The sequence below is a fragment of the Opisthorchis viverrini genome, assembly GCF_000715545.1.
Source record: "Opisthorchis viverrini unplaced genomic scaffold opera_v5_69, whole genome shotgun sequence".
Classification (NCBI taxonomy): Eukaryota; Metazoa; Platyhelminthes; class Trematoda; order Opisthorchiida; family Opisthorchiidae; genus Opisthorchis; species Opisthorchis viverrini.
The window spans coordinates 819218-834253 of record NW_008751725.1 but is presented as its reverse complement, the minus strand read 5'-3'; the positions used below and the strand labels follow the sequence as shown (position 1 = coordinate 834253).

The window sequence follows — 15036 nt, the reverse complement described above, 5'->3', positions numbered from 1 at the left end:
AGATGAGCATTACTCATTCGTCAAAGGATTAGATAGGCAAGTTTTTGAATGATCATGAGCGTTTGCTACAGGATTCATTTAAAACCACCGAGCCGTTGGCCGTTAAAATAGTGCTTTACTGTTTCCAGAAGGTTAAAAAAAATCTTAGGTTTCGGACACCAGGTTTTTCGAGACACAATACATACAATAGCTATGTGCTGCTGGGTCCAAATAGTATGAATGCAACTATACTTGTTCCATTAATACCTAAAGGTAGGTCAGTCGGAACGGGAGAGACGAAGGGAACTAGGGTCTTTTTGTGTTTTAAACACTGGATCCGAATCGAAATTAATTTAGGGCCGGAGTAGCAACTTCATTGAAGGAGTGCAATGGCCAAACTTAGAGAGAACACTTGCACAGGTGCCGCTTGGACGAAATGTTTCAGAAATTGGTGGAAGTTCTCATATTAGCAACAAATTGCTGACCCATGATTCAATTCAGTCGCTTTTTACACCGATTTGCTTTGAAGCAAGCAACTGAAACTGAAAAGGCGGATAAATAAACGGAGCAAGTAGTGGAGTTTATATAATTTTCAACAATGAAACTTCGTAGAAACGCTTCCGTTGAGAAGTTTAAGTACGTATGCTATGGAAGAATGGCGCAAGGCCAGGGATGATTTCTCTTCAGTTTTATTGGAAAATAAATTACCAGAGGGATTGGACCTCTACCATTAAGAATAGAAAGTGGACCTTGTTCGAAGGATGAGTACAAGTTTCACGTAAATGGATGAGTCTTTTGCCATTCATCCGGGGGAATGTTTGAAAAACTTCACTCCAAACTTGGGAACAATTAGTAGAGATGTGGCTGGATCTATGGATTCCCATATGAAAGTAAAGGCATCATGTTGCAGTTCTCAAACTAATAGAAACCACCTGAATGCAAAGCCAAAAGTAATGTGGCCTTTCCGACCGCCTTGCTAGTTCATACTTCTTTACTTATGGATACGAGTCTAGTATTTTCCCTCACAAATAAAAACCGACCTTTTCCTATGATTCACCTGCAGTGAGTCCTGTTGTAAAACAGTTAAGCAGTGAAGGCTATTTCAGAAATGAGCTGATGGATGCTCTGAAGCCAAGAAGGACTCTCACTGATCGGAGATGAGAAAACTCGCCCCGCTGCTCGGCTGCTCTGCAGCAACATATCCATTTGCCCTCGTCATTTGTGATACATCGTTGCTAAATACATTTTCATTATTTCATGAGTGTCGGTGGATGGTTACTAATGAAATTAAGACATTTTACAAGGGTCCTATTTTAGGATGAATCCGGGGATTTAAGAAGTATGGTAGTCGGGTTTCTGAAGATGCAGCTGTCTGCAATTCAGAATTAACGGGAAAAGTGACTTTCACCCACTCTTTTTAGGCAAGGACAATGCGACGAAGGCGGTTGTTTCCCACTCGTCTGGTTTTTGAGCAGCAAGGCGGTCCTGTTAATTTCCACCACGTCGGGCTAAGTTTCAAGCTAAGACCACGACTCATCGTCCAAATTTTCAGCTTAGTTTTCGCCAGCACACTGATCTCGGTCGTACTGAATGGATCGTATTGCAATCCTTCCCAAAAGGGACTTGTTGAGTGTTCATCAAAGAGGATGAAACTACCTTTTCTACTCCTCTTGCCTTTTCATTGTTTTTGAAATATTACGATCAAAGAAGTTTCATAAGCCGAATCAGCTTTTCATTTGAGAACTCGTCAGTTAGAGAGTCAGTCAACAATGTGGGTGAGGCTTTCCCATCATCTATTGGTGCAAGTTGGTCACGCTGTTCAGCAGCTGAGTAGTGGGTCGGTCAATTACTAAGTTGCAGTAATTTGTAGAATAGAATGCTTCTAAAGCTTAGCAAAATACACTCGTTTGCAAACTAATTTGATTTTTCGAGAGACTCGCCTAGAACCCAGTTGAATCTCCCGTTTGTGATGTTTCCAGGCAACTGAATGTGCTGCACCAGGCTGCCTCAAGTTGCAGTCGATACGGTATTCGAGATATCGCGACATATGTATATCCGTAATGCACCACTCATAAAGTTGCTGAAAATTCGTCGCCTACCTGATGAGCCTCAAGAAGGACGAAGCCGGTCGTGGACTGTCGAGGAATTTTCAGCAACTTTACGAGTAGTGTTTCTTGGGCTTCTTGTGTTCCGCAAAATCAACAATCCCCTAACGGAGGTTTATTGGCTTTTCAGTGCAGGTTGAATTAAATTACAGGACAGAGTCCATATTTTCAATGCCTTCTTTATTTGAGTAAGCGTTTAATTGTAATGTAATGATGTATCGGGATTTGAAAGGAAGTTTTAGCATGCTCCATTCGTACATCAAAGGAGGTGCAGTTCTTCCGACAACTTCTTATTCCCGTCAGATCCGAATGTGAAAACATGACACACAAATTTAGGCGGTAGATTTCATACATAGACTAGAGGGAACACAGAGCGTTTTTGATTGGGACACTAGTTCCACTAATACATTCATAGAATGGCAGCCTAAAGAGCAGGTTGCGGGGAAACTAGAAAAAAAGTTTGTAACTGGCAGTTCATACATCTGCGTATTGCGAATACGCATCTTTAATTCAGTCTGTAGGTGGCAGTTAAACAATATACACGCAGGTGGGTCAATCAACCTCATTCATTTTCCTCGTTTGTCAACTGTGGAAGAATAATGACCACGTTCTCAAACAAGGCGGTTCTGCTTTATCCCTTCCACTTCACTCCGGTTGGCTGGTCATTACGCTTGAGGTTGATGTGAGCGTGAGGAACTATTCTCAAACTGCTGCTTCATCAAACATTGGTGACAATGAAAGATTACCAACAACACCACCACTACCACCCAGCATGGGGTAGTGGATAGTTTGCATCTTTTCGATTGTCAGCTTGTTTTTTCTGCCTCAGCAACTTTAGATGCGCTTATCCTTCTTGTCCGCTTGCTTGCTTGCCTGCTTGCCTTGCTGGCTGGCTGGTTGACTGCTCGTTCGCTAGACTACAAAACGGGACGCGGGCCTTTGAATTGCCGAAGCGTTGAGCAGAGCAACTTAAAAAAGAGAGGTTTTATGAATGTCACTTCACTTCATCATCATCTGGGACAGCGTTAGCAAGGTTGTCTATGCCGCTTGTTCGCGCCCGCCATGTACTCAGTCAACATCGCCACCACCAAGAGAATGTTGGACCAGTTCCTATAGTTCGCGCGCGCGCACGCATGCAGAGAAAAACCACACACAGCGGCTAAATGTGTTTAAAAGTCTTACACACGCGCGCGCATGGTCTGAAAATGAGGCAAGACGTGCGTGTAAAACAAATATTGATGATGGCCACGAAGGGGATAATGGTGATGCTGAGGTTGCGGATGATAAATTAACCGGAATCCTGACGGTCAGCATCGGTCAACAAAGTAGTTCTTCAGCCGTGACAGTGTGTGATGACATGAGCGTTCAAAATGACCCAAATGAATATGCCTAATGGGGCTAAGTCAGCAGCAAGTAAGTGACCGATTTTTTTTTACAATCTATCAGATTCAGACCACATGCTGTTCAACAGGTTTTATGAATTATAAGGAAAAGTACAAAGGGTGGATGGAAGGAGCTACAGTGCTTCACTTTCATCTTTGTACCGACATTAAACTGCCGATAGATAACACTTTCAAGTATTTTCGTCCTGGGGCATCAGTTTTCTCCTATAATATTCTCCTCACAAGATGAATTGTGCGACAATATCTACACTTGCCCGATGACAGATTATATCGGCGATTTACTCGAGACAGAAAAAAAGTGGAAGCTGGTTAAGATATTGTTTTTGATGGCGCGGCTTGGAAAATATTCCGTTCAGGGGACAGATGCAGCGAATGTAAAACAGCCGCTGTGAGGAACGTTGGCTTCGATGTAGACTTCGTGGAAAACTCATCTATACAGTAACCAACTGGAAGAGTTCACTCTGTGGAGTCATCTAATCTTCAGAGTTCCATGAAAGGTGTGTTCCTGCTTTTAAGTTGATTTCATGACGTGAAATCACAAAAGAGCAGGAATCAACATGCGCACTTTACATACTTCGTTTAACTAACCGACTGCGCTGTCTAACGCAGTATCATGAATCAAGCTTCATTTCGTTAACGTTATGCAAATTGCTGCTCTGTGTTAGGGATGATAATCAAGAGTTTTATTTGACTTTTAAAAAAGCAATCTCATCGAAATCAGCCGAAATCTGGTGATGTGAGGGGTAAAGGTTGATTTACGTGTTGATTACCTGTTGTGGCTAAATCGACCATGATATTTCAGCAAACTAAAGGAAGAACATTCAGTAAGGCATAGAGGTTATCCATTCGCATGAGAGCACTCACTGTTAGCAGGTATTAGGATGAGGCAATTTTCATTGTTTCTCTTGTTGAATCATATTAAGTGAACGTGATTACTTCCTTATGTTTTTCGTACAGTTGAAAGTTTTAAAAGACTATTTGCTCCCGGGAAAACAAAGCTACTCGCTAGAGGCTTGACGGTTCGTTTCATCGCGGAATAGAGCCAAACGATGGACCGATTTCTGAGGCTACGGTTCTCTTCTACACAACGTACGTGGGTTGTATCATCACTGTTTTTAAGGACACACTAATCTTTCATCAACCTGTTTTCTGTCATTTCTCCTGTCCGACGGTGGTTTCCTCGGTAGATCTCATCTGCCACAAAAGTAGCTGTCACCGCACTCGCACAATCTCTGACACTGCTTCATCACTCCCGCCGTCGCTTTGATCAAAGCCTTCACCCGAGCCCCGGTGAACTCAAGAAATTCCAACTTCCTCACTTTATTAGTTATTAAGTTTAACCCTTTACCTATTTGACCGCACCTCTTGGATCAAGTGGCATGAACCCTGGTTTATCTTCTGTTCACTTGGCGCATATGGTCGAGGTTACCTTACACCGCTGGAGGAAAAGATATGTTGAACAACCAACATTGTCACGTTACTAAACGACCGCACGTGCAGTATCCTGTGGAAATTCAGAAATATCGACCAGTAACACGGGTGGCTGAAATCAAAGAACTTGGATCATGAAGCTTGCTGGAAAAGATCGGTCCTTATGGCTTAAGAGAGAGGAAGATATCCATCATTAGTACAACCAAAGTCGTAACCCTATGTAACCTGATCACGAACGAACCTGATGGGGCGCAGGCAAAGACATCACAGACCTTCCCCGCTGTCCCGCCACACCATTTGTGACGAGGGATTCCGGTCAACAATCACAGCAGCAATTTAATGAAACAGATACAGTGGTAAGAATGAGCGTGATATTCCATACGATCATCTCAGTCTCATATAGGAAGGTGAAAATGATGAGCTGTTTAGTCTGCCACAAGCCGATAAAACTCGAAGTAACTAAAAAGCAAGCTGATTGCACAGTTTTGAAGACTACACATTCTGTGAAAGCTAGCTACCTACCTAGTTGTATGTAAGCCTGCCGAAATGAGTTTCCACCGTTTTTGCACACAAAACAAATACATACTACTAGCAGAATATAGTTTACACGATTCTTCTATCTTGAAAAGGCATTTGTGTAGCACATTCGGTTGAACACGATTACTTGGAATTCAGCTGAATCTCCTGTTAAAACCAAATTGGTACATTTCACAAATTGCGTACAAGTAGAATATACGGTCGACGAAGGCAGGGGGATTGTGCCTACTTGATGAATCCCAAGGAGGGCTGTCGAAAAGTTTCCAGCAGCCTTATTAGTAGTGCGCCTTCCAGAAAGTGTCAAATGACATTCATTAACCATTTTATTTACACCAAAGAACTAGGTTTACTGAAGGAGACATTTCTGAAGCCTGAGCTCATTATAATGCCATCGTCAGTTTTTCTCGAAAAGCAGACGTTGACGTTATGATGATGGCAGGACTTAGTTGACGGCGCTTTCTAAAATGGTGACCAGTATTTTTATTAGAGTTAATCTACTTAGATTCAGATGGATAATAAACACAGACAGCATTTCGGACACTGGTGAGGTAGCGTCTGGGTATAATTAGCCATGAATTGTAAATAGATAAATAGACACCAAGAAAAAGAACGAACAAGTTGAACATTGCTGAGGGCAACTGTACACTGGTTCTTCCGAACAGCAGCATGAAGGGGTTGTTTGTGAAAATGAGTCTTACTGATGTGTGGTGGATCCTGATTTGTCCCGTGCAAACACATCCGTTATTCCCTCCCCTCCGAGCGGGGTTACATCACGGTGGGGACAAGGCGTCTATGCAAGTCCAAAGGCATAACTTTTACATTTGACCGCTTCTACCGGCCACTGATTGAAAATTTCTATGAAACAATGAAACAGTCTTTCGAACTACTCATCGTCTGACCCATATCTTTGTTTGCCATAAAAACTTAACGATGAGAACTAACAGAAACAAACCTTGTAATTATCCGAGGTCATCCTGGGACTGGAAACATGCGCACAAAGGACGATGGCGCACGTTCACATACTAGGGTATAAAGATAGGCAGCTACAAGGGCGTATGTGCAGAAACCTTGTCTTTGTGTGTGCATCCAATTTTCTTTTTGGTCAAGCATCTAAATCACGCGGCACAAATTTCGTTGCCGGCGGGAGGTGAAACTGCTTTATTTCTCAAATCACTGGTCAAGACCAGGTGACAGCCAATGGCATATGGGTCTTGTCACAAGTACCCTCTTTAGTTCAGGCACACCAACGTTTCGTCCTCCCACCCTCTTTTGAAGCAGCGGCCTGTTCGCTACCGTTGTTCATGATCCATCAGATTGGAGAGGCATAAATTGCCGGAACTTCTTTTCGGGTTGCTCGTGTCGACCACCATAGCGTGCACACGTCGACTGACCGGAACCGGTCCTACATAACAGTTGCAAACGAGCAACATATGTACACCGAGATTGATAGCGTCACCTAGTGTTGGTTTTGCTATGAGGTAGGGTCGGAAAAGTTGATCACTTTGTTCGAACAAGTCAGCATCATAAGACGCCGGGAAAGACTGGAGCGTTTGTCTTTTCTTCTCACGATCACCCGTTTGATGCCCATAGAACAAAAACGTGCCCACACGGTCGGAACTCGCACACATTCGTGTGTTCCTCGAATTTTTTCACGCAACGCTCCGGAGGTACGAAATTGCGCACAACGGCCTTGGCAGTAGTCACTGGTTGGTGTGGCAACTGGTTTTGTGTGTGTGTGTGTTCTGGCACCGCCAAGACGAACCACGCGACTACGAACGCTCATGTCTGCTGTAAGTGTAAGGACGTTGCAGGCAAATTGTGAGACGCATACATTTGTCTCTCTTAGTTTGACAGATTTACGATCGTCTATCGTCTACTTTTATGGCCTGGATGGTCATCGTAGAACGAAACACAAATGGGTTCTCACTATCAATGTCCCCAACGTCTCGCTACTATTATTTGTGTCTCCTGACATGATTGCCTTATAAAACACCACATCCTAGCCCCGAGACTGTGCTGGGACAGAGTAATCTAAACAAAATGGGCAGAGGCAAACACACGGTTTGCTTGTCACACTGGAGCTACACGCTTTCTGCTTCGTTAGGAGCTATGAGACCCATAGAACCTCCACAAAGCAGTCTTACCAATACTGTATAATTCGGACTTTGGATATGAGTGAAACGAATCAGGATAGAAAGTGACATTCACCGAAAAGTTGAATAGAGCAGCAAAACAAGAGGGAGACTGGCGTACAAAATCGTAAAATCTAGTGATTAATACAATAACGAGTCCGTCTGAGGAGTGATTTTTTAGAATGAACTTCCAAAATGCACAAACACTGTTGAGAAAGACAAGTTACGAAGTCCTACCTTTGAACAAGGCAGTTTCCAGGTTGGAACGACGTTTATCTTTTGAAATCTTTGTTTCTTACACAAACTTTCTAGGCTAGGCCTTACACACCCCTCCTGAAAGCCTATCTATATAAGCGTCACCATCTAACCTCGGATTGCCTCCTAACAGAATGTACGACAAACCCCATATGAAGGCGACTTCCAGATAAAGATCAATCAACGCATCGTGGAGGCTGTTCTCCCAAAACGCAGCATGTGACATGTCAGTACTGCGCGAAATGTTAGTATTACAAGAAGTATCTCCATTTTTTCGTAAGCTATAGAGCCTCTTGTGCATGGGATGGTCCGATAGCCTTATCATCCCAAAAGGTTATCAAGTATCTGCACATAGAACCAGTTTGTATTAATAAGATGATGGATCATAGTGCGAATTTTCTGATTCCTGCTAGGCGTTGTTATTGGGAGACAACTATGCTGGCGTACACAAAGCGGTCTACCGTCAGATCCTGAAACTAGCCACGCGAATGGACTCATCTGTATATCAACCCTATGGTCAATAAGCACCGAAATTGCGTTAGTTTCACACATTTGCTGGGACAATCAAATTTCCACCCCCAAGCGCAACAATTGCTTCACCGGTTTGGGTTGAGTAGACACTCGTAGTGTTCACTGTACTGGGACGTTACAAAGTGAAATAGCGTGCAGAACTTTTCAGGGCCAGATATACTGACGGGAGTCCAGTGAAACATAAAAAAGTTCGTATGCCGTCAAAAAAGAAACTACTCACAAAGTTGTTGAAAACTCTTCGACAGCCCACTACTGGTTTCGCCCTTCTTGGGGTTCATCAGGTGGGCGCAGACCCTCAGTTTCCGTCAACCTTATGTTCTACTTGAACCTAAACTGAACAGATTTCGACAAATGCACCCATTTGCATATCAATCTGGTTTTCACAGGAGACTCGGCCGTATCTCTCATTCATGATATTCGTATACTTATTTGAAGGTTCCACAGAACGAATGTATTTGAAGGCGAAGTACCTTGGCAAACCCAGGGTGAAGTGATTCCAGCGTGGTTAGGCATCCCCATACAGTGAACTGGGCGTCCGTGATTTGCTGGAGGAACAATTTCCTGTACAGCTGATTGGTTGAGGGGGGCCACAGACGAGGAACAACAAGTTCATTTGATCTGCTCCTAATCGAACTCTTTCTCTGGGAATTTTTTAAAGAAAAGAACATGTATAAAGCCAGCAAAACAAACTCAAGACGGATAAAAGAACTCATAACCGATGAGGGAAACAAGGGCTACCGAAGGTCGGCAAAGTTTGGCTGACATTTTGGCTAAAACAAAGTTGATCCAACCCGTGTAATTAAACTTTTCGAACAACGGCTCATTTGGTCTTCTTTTGTGAGGAATCGAACATGAATAGTCCGTGTTGGGAGACCGGCATCATTTCTTTGTACATATTGTAGATAAATAAAGAATTTCATCAGTGTGCGAAAAATTGGCGAGTAAGAAGACTGATAGTCCCAGAAAGATACAATCTTTTAATGACCAAATCTTCTACGTTCAAAATATTCGGAATCTCGGGAATTCGACCTAGCCACATTTCCTGATCGAAGCTTTACATTGGCCGACGCATTTGTGACACGCGTAACTGGGTCCTCAAGCAGCCAATGTAATTGCATCCAAGACTCGAAGTCATCACTCTGTGTCAGTAACAAGTGTCCACAAAATTTATGTCCATCCTTGCCATTAATATGTATTTATTAAGACCAGTTAGCTGCCACCACGATTTGACACAAGTATTCCTCCCGAAATGACACTAGCTATTGCTCATTGACTGCAGTGCAACCTAAGCCAAATTGATTTGCACCGTACTCGGTCCTCTACGCGAACAAAATCTTCAGAGGAAAGTATGATGTGAGGGAGAATGACAAATAGGGGATTGTACAATCTGCTCCCCTGGCCACTGCAACGGTTAGGCCACATGCTTGATCACGTGATTCTCGGTAGATTACTACGGTTTTCATTACTCAGAACCGCAGTTATCAAACGAAATGTGGTAGCAAGCAGTTCTACGTTTCGCTGTTGAAACGGAACGATTAGTTGGGTCTATCTTAACTTGACTGTACATCAGCTATATACAATCTCAAGCACCATCCAAAGGAAATTTCATATCAAAATCGAACAGTACCTGAATTTTGAGCTAGAAAGATAAGAAGCCAAGAACTTTTTTTACTGTTCGTGCTGCTTTTACAGTTTGCTTTGAGTTGGCTAGGGCACGATTCGCACAGCCCCGTATCAGATGGGGATGATCTAGGCGAGGTCAGTACATGACTTGGCAGCGGATAATGAAAGCCATTACTGGTCAACTCACTCACGTTGGCAAATGCCGTCTCCCCGGACGGGAACAACGAGACGAGACGAGACAAACCACGGCAAACGATGCTGCGGCAGTTGGAGCCATTGTACTTCAGTAAATGGCTTTTTAGTTGAAAAACCTAACTGAAGTGAAATACACTCATCTGCATGCCAGTTTGGATTTAGCGGGTGACTCACCTCGAACCCACCTGAAATTTCCGGTTATGATGCGCAATTTGGGTCAAAAAAGAACATAACGTTGACGCCTACCTAATGAGCTCCAAGAAGGACGAAACCGGTCGTGCGCTGTCAGAGTTTTCAGCAACCTTGTGATTAGTGTATTACGTCTAACTGAAGTGACTTAAATGCACATGTTCAACATGGAGTAGCATCCACAACAGCTTATCTGACTGTGCACTTCTGCAGTAGAAGTGAAATCGCAGGTCATGTCAAAATACTGTGATAAATCGTTTGTATTACGTGTATTAGTATATGTATTCAAAGTTTAAAATAAGTCACACGACCACTTTGTAATCAAATGACGCACCGAGTTTTAGCCGTCAAACCGCGCAGGCTTGTGACAAATCAAATGGAGTTTCCCACTAGCTGCTATCCTTCGGAGAAATATATGTGGATCAATTAACTACTCTTAACAGTGACAAGTTTTTGGATCGGGTGCGCTAATTCTAGCTCTTTTGTTAGTTCTTCTGGAAAAGTTTTGGTTTGGATGTGACTCGATTGCAGTAACTTATGCGTAAAGGGTGCTTTACATCCGGTTGCGAGTGCAATCTAGCACTCCCTACACGATATTTCTAGTTGCGCTCTGGGTAGTTTATGCTTATCGTGAGTAGCCTATTGTAGAAATCTATCAGTGTGCTAAAATCATTTATTACGGGCGAAAGGTGTGTGGGGGGGGGCGGTTGCTGCTCGTTGGGACTGCTTACGAGGGTGAACGCTTTAGTAGACCAGCAACTGGTTCAAGCTTAAAACTGCCTATTAAGGGGTTCCAGATGTAAGACGTTACGATTCGTTTTATATAGTTCCATATTTGACTTGCCTCATACCAATAATAATGTAAGAAGGGGTATATCAGTTGCACTAACAGTAAGGAATGGAACAACTAAATATAAGGAACAACTGGGTTTTTAACCGATTAGAACATACTTTAACATTTCAGTCAGCCCATAGGTTTGCTACACGAAGTGATATATATATATATATACATAGGGTTTTCAACTGTCGGTCTTTTGATTTAAAAGTTTCATACTGGTGGGTCATATCCCGAGATCATTCAGCGAACAGACAACCCGTTCGACAATCCCCAGCCTCCCATTCGACAAATTGAGGGAGAGGCGTAGAGTGGCTAAAAGTGCTGTAAATAGATCTCAATCGACCGGAGGTAAATTATCACAGACACGTCGCCTAAAATGCTGGCGAGTATGTCGATCAGTTGACGTTGTCAGCTTGTCTGTAACGATAACCGATTATGTCAGTTTTTTCAGACACCTAACTGAGTACCACTCAAAAGTGATTATATCAGCTAAAATGAGGCAACTGCAGGCCGAGTTTGCACATAGGAATCGGGATGGCCGGAATGCATTTATGTCAATTAGGCTGGTGAGTTTTGTTCAGTCATGCTGAGGAAGATCAGGGGAACATGATACAACATACAATCTTTACTGGATGGTTTTGTAATAAAACTTACGATATCGCTCACGATCATTGTAATACTAACATTTTAGCCTTTATGCGAACACCACGGAGGGTTCTGTGTCAGTAACCTGGTCCTAGATGAGTTTGACCTTATGTTTTTGTGTGTGCCGGACTTTGTGGATTGTGTGGAACCATACGATTTAATCTGAATGAGACTGAAGAAAGGTAAAATATCATGTTACGCAAAAAAACCCGGCGTTTTCCCAATACTGTGTCAATTTCAACTTCCATTTCATTAGATTGGAGTGCTTTGTAGACGTATTTCAGTAGTCATACCAATAACTTCGATTGATATGCGTTTGACGTTTATAGTCTGGTACAATAGTATTGTTTAAAAACACATGGTAGCGACGTACGCAAGAATCTTTCATGCAACTGACTGCGAAATAATTCTTTGAGTTACCTCCAGGACAATCTAACATCATTTGTTTAGACAAACAAATAGGCTTCAAGGGAATTTCATTGTCCGTTGGCGGGTCAAACTTAGCCCTCCTACACGATATTTCTAGTTGCGCTCTGGGTAGTTTATGCTTATCGTGAGTAGCCTATTGTAGAAATCTATCAGTGTGCTAAAATCATTTATTACGGGCGAAAGGTGTGTGGGGGGGGGGCGGTTGCTGCTCGTTGGGACTGCTTACGAGGGTGAACGCTTTAGTAGACCAGCAACTGGTTCAAGCTTAAAACTGCCTATTAAGGGGTTCCAGATGTAAGACGTTACGATTCGTTTTATATAGTTCCATATTTGACTTGCCTCATACCAATAATAATGTAAGAAGGGGTATATCAGTTGCACTAACAGTAAGGAATGGAACAACTAAATATAAGGAACAACTGGGTTTTTAACCGATTAGAACATACTTTAACATTTCAGTCAGCCCATAGGTTTGCTACACGAAGTGATATATATATATATATACATAGGGTTTTCAACTGTCGGTCTTTTGATTTAAAAGTTTCATGTGGGTGGGTCATATCCCGAGATCATTCAGCGAACAGACAACCCGTTCGACAATCCCCAGCCTCCCATTCGACAAATTGAGGGACGTAGAGTGGCTCTTTTGATTTAAAAGTTTCATACTGGTGGGTCATATCCCGAGATCATTCAGCGAACAGACAACCCGTTCGACAATCCCCAGCCTCCCATTCGACAAATTGAGGGAGAGGCGTAGAGTGGCTAAAAGTGCTGTAAATAGATCTCAATCGACCGGAGGTAAATTATCACAGACACGTCGCCTAAAATGCTGGCGAGTATGTCGATCAGTTGACATTGTCAGCTTGTCTGTAACGATAACCGATTATGTCAGTTTTTTCAGACACCTAACTGAGTACCACTCAAAAGTGATTATATCAGCTAAAATGAGGCAACTGCAGGCCGAGTTTGCACATAGGAATCGGGATGGCCGGAATGCATTTATGTCAATTAGGCTGGTGAGTTTTGTTCAGTCATGCTGAGGAAGATCAGGGGAACATGATACAACATACAATCTTTACTGGATGGTTTTGTAATAAAACTTACGATATCGCTCACGATCATTGTAATACTAACATTTTAGCCTTTATGCGAACACCACGGAGGGTTCTGTGTCAGTAACCTGGTCCTAGATGAGTTTGACCTTATGTTTTTGTGTGTGCCGGACTTTGTGGATTGTGTGGAACCATACGATTTAATCTGAATGAGACTGAAGAAAGGTAAAATATCATGTTACGCAAAAAAACCCGGCGTTTTCCCAATACTGTGTCAATTTCAACTTCCATTTCATTAGATTGGAGTGCTTTGTAGACGTATTTCAGTAGTCATACCAATAACTTCGATTGATATGCGTTTGACGTTTATAGTCTGGTACAATAGTATTGTTTAAAAACACATGGTAGCGACGTACGCAAGAATCTTTCATGCAACTGACTGCGAAATAATTCTTTGAGTTACCTCCAGGACAATCTAACATCATTTGTTTAGACAAACAAATAGGCTTCAAGGGAATTTCATTGCATTAATCATGTGGTTCAAATAGAGGCTTGTCTGCTGAGCTGGACAATTTGGTTGCAAACGTTTCATCACCAATGGAGGTGACATCATCCAGACACAATCACTAACCCACCGCTACGCACAACTACGCACTGATGATTTCACCTCGATTGGTGATGAAACGTTTTCAACCAAATTGTCCAGCTCAGCAGACAAGCCAACAACCATCTACGCTAGCTGAGCTACCGACATTCTCCTCTATAGATGGTTAGTAGGACAGTGTATATGCCCTCCAAAAAGGCTTATTGATCCTTCAACACCCCGTCTCCAATGAAACGGGCGACCCTCCTCAGGTAACTGCGCGTTTTATGGATGAATAGATGAAGTCCTTCTAAGGACTCATTCACTTAGCTCTCAACATCCTAACAAAGAATGTTGACTAGTTTCTGAACATTTTTAACTATTCGCAACACCCATCGAATATCCTACCCTGTCAATCATCGCGAACATCTAAGCATAATGATATAGCGGAACTTTAGATAACCCAGTCTAAACTATTCTTATGCATTGTTAAGTTTGAAGATGCATTTACACATGTACTGTGCTTCTTAGCCGGCATACAGTTGTCGGCTAAATTGGCAATAAAGCTCGTCTAAGGGAACCGACAAATTTTGTCGTATCCAACTTCAGGGTACGTGGCCAGCAATCACACAGCTACACGTCCGAAACCCTGACACATCACTACCACATTCAGCTGTATAAGACGCACTGTGAATGTTCAGAAATCTCATTTGCCTAGGTTCTCGAATGTCATTTGATGTAGCGAAATCCGGAACACATGTGAACCATGGGCGTGTGGCAAGAATGGCCTCGAATCAGAATAAACTATAATGCGAAGAGAAAGTGGCTTGTTGTGTTTCGGTTCCCTTTGAGAAAAGTGGTGACGTTTGCCAGAAGCGTGCCAATTTTATCTTCATTGTCTTCGTACTGCGAAGCTGAATACGCAGCTGCAGATTAAATGGTGTTGACCGGAGCTTCACAAAAACCTGTCAACTTTGAGGTTCGTTAAAGGAATATGCAGCTGCGCCAACTCAAAGCTGACAATATCCTGCTTTTCAGCTGGGTTTCCGAACCATGCCCATAGTGTTTATATATATATATATATATATATATATATATATATATATATA

General features: G+C 42.6%; 1 protein-coding gene across 1 annotated transcript; it reads right to left on the bottom strand.

Moving 5' to 3' along the window:
- Positions 1 to 6744: 6744 nt before the first annotated feature.
- Positions 6745 to 7083, bottom strand: T265_04287 (hypothetical protein; the record flags this gene model as incomplete). The annotated part of the gene is made up of 1 exon (XM_009168986.1): positions 6745 to 7083. One exon carries the CDS (start codon positions 7081 to 7083, stop codon positions 6745 to 6747), a length of 339 nt encoding a protein of 112 aa, XP_009167250.1.
- Between the last annotated feature and the right edge of the window lie 7953 nt (positions 7084 to 15036).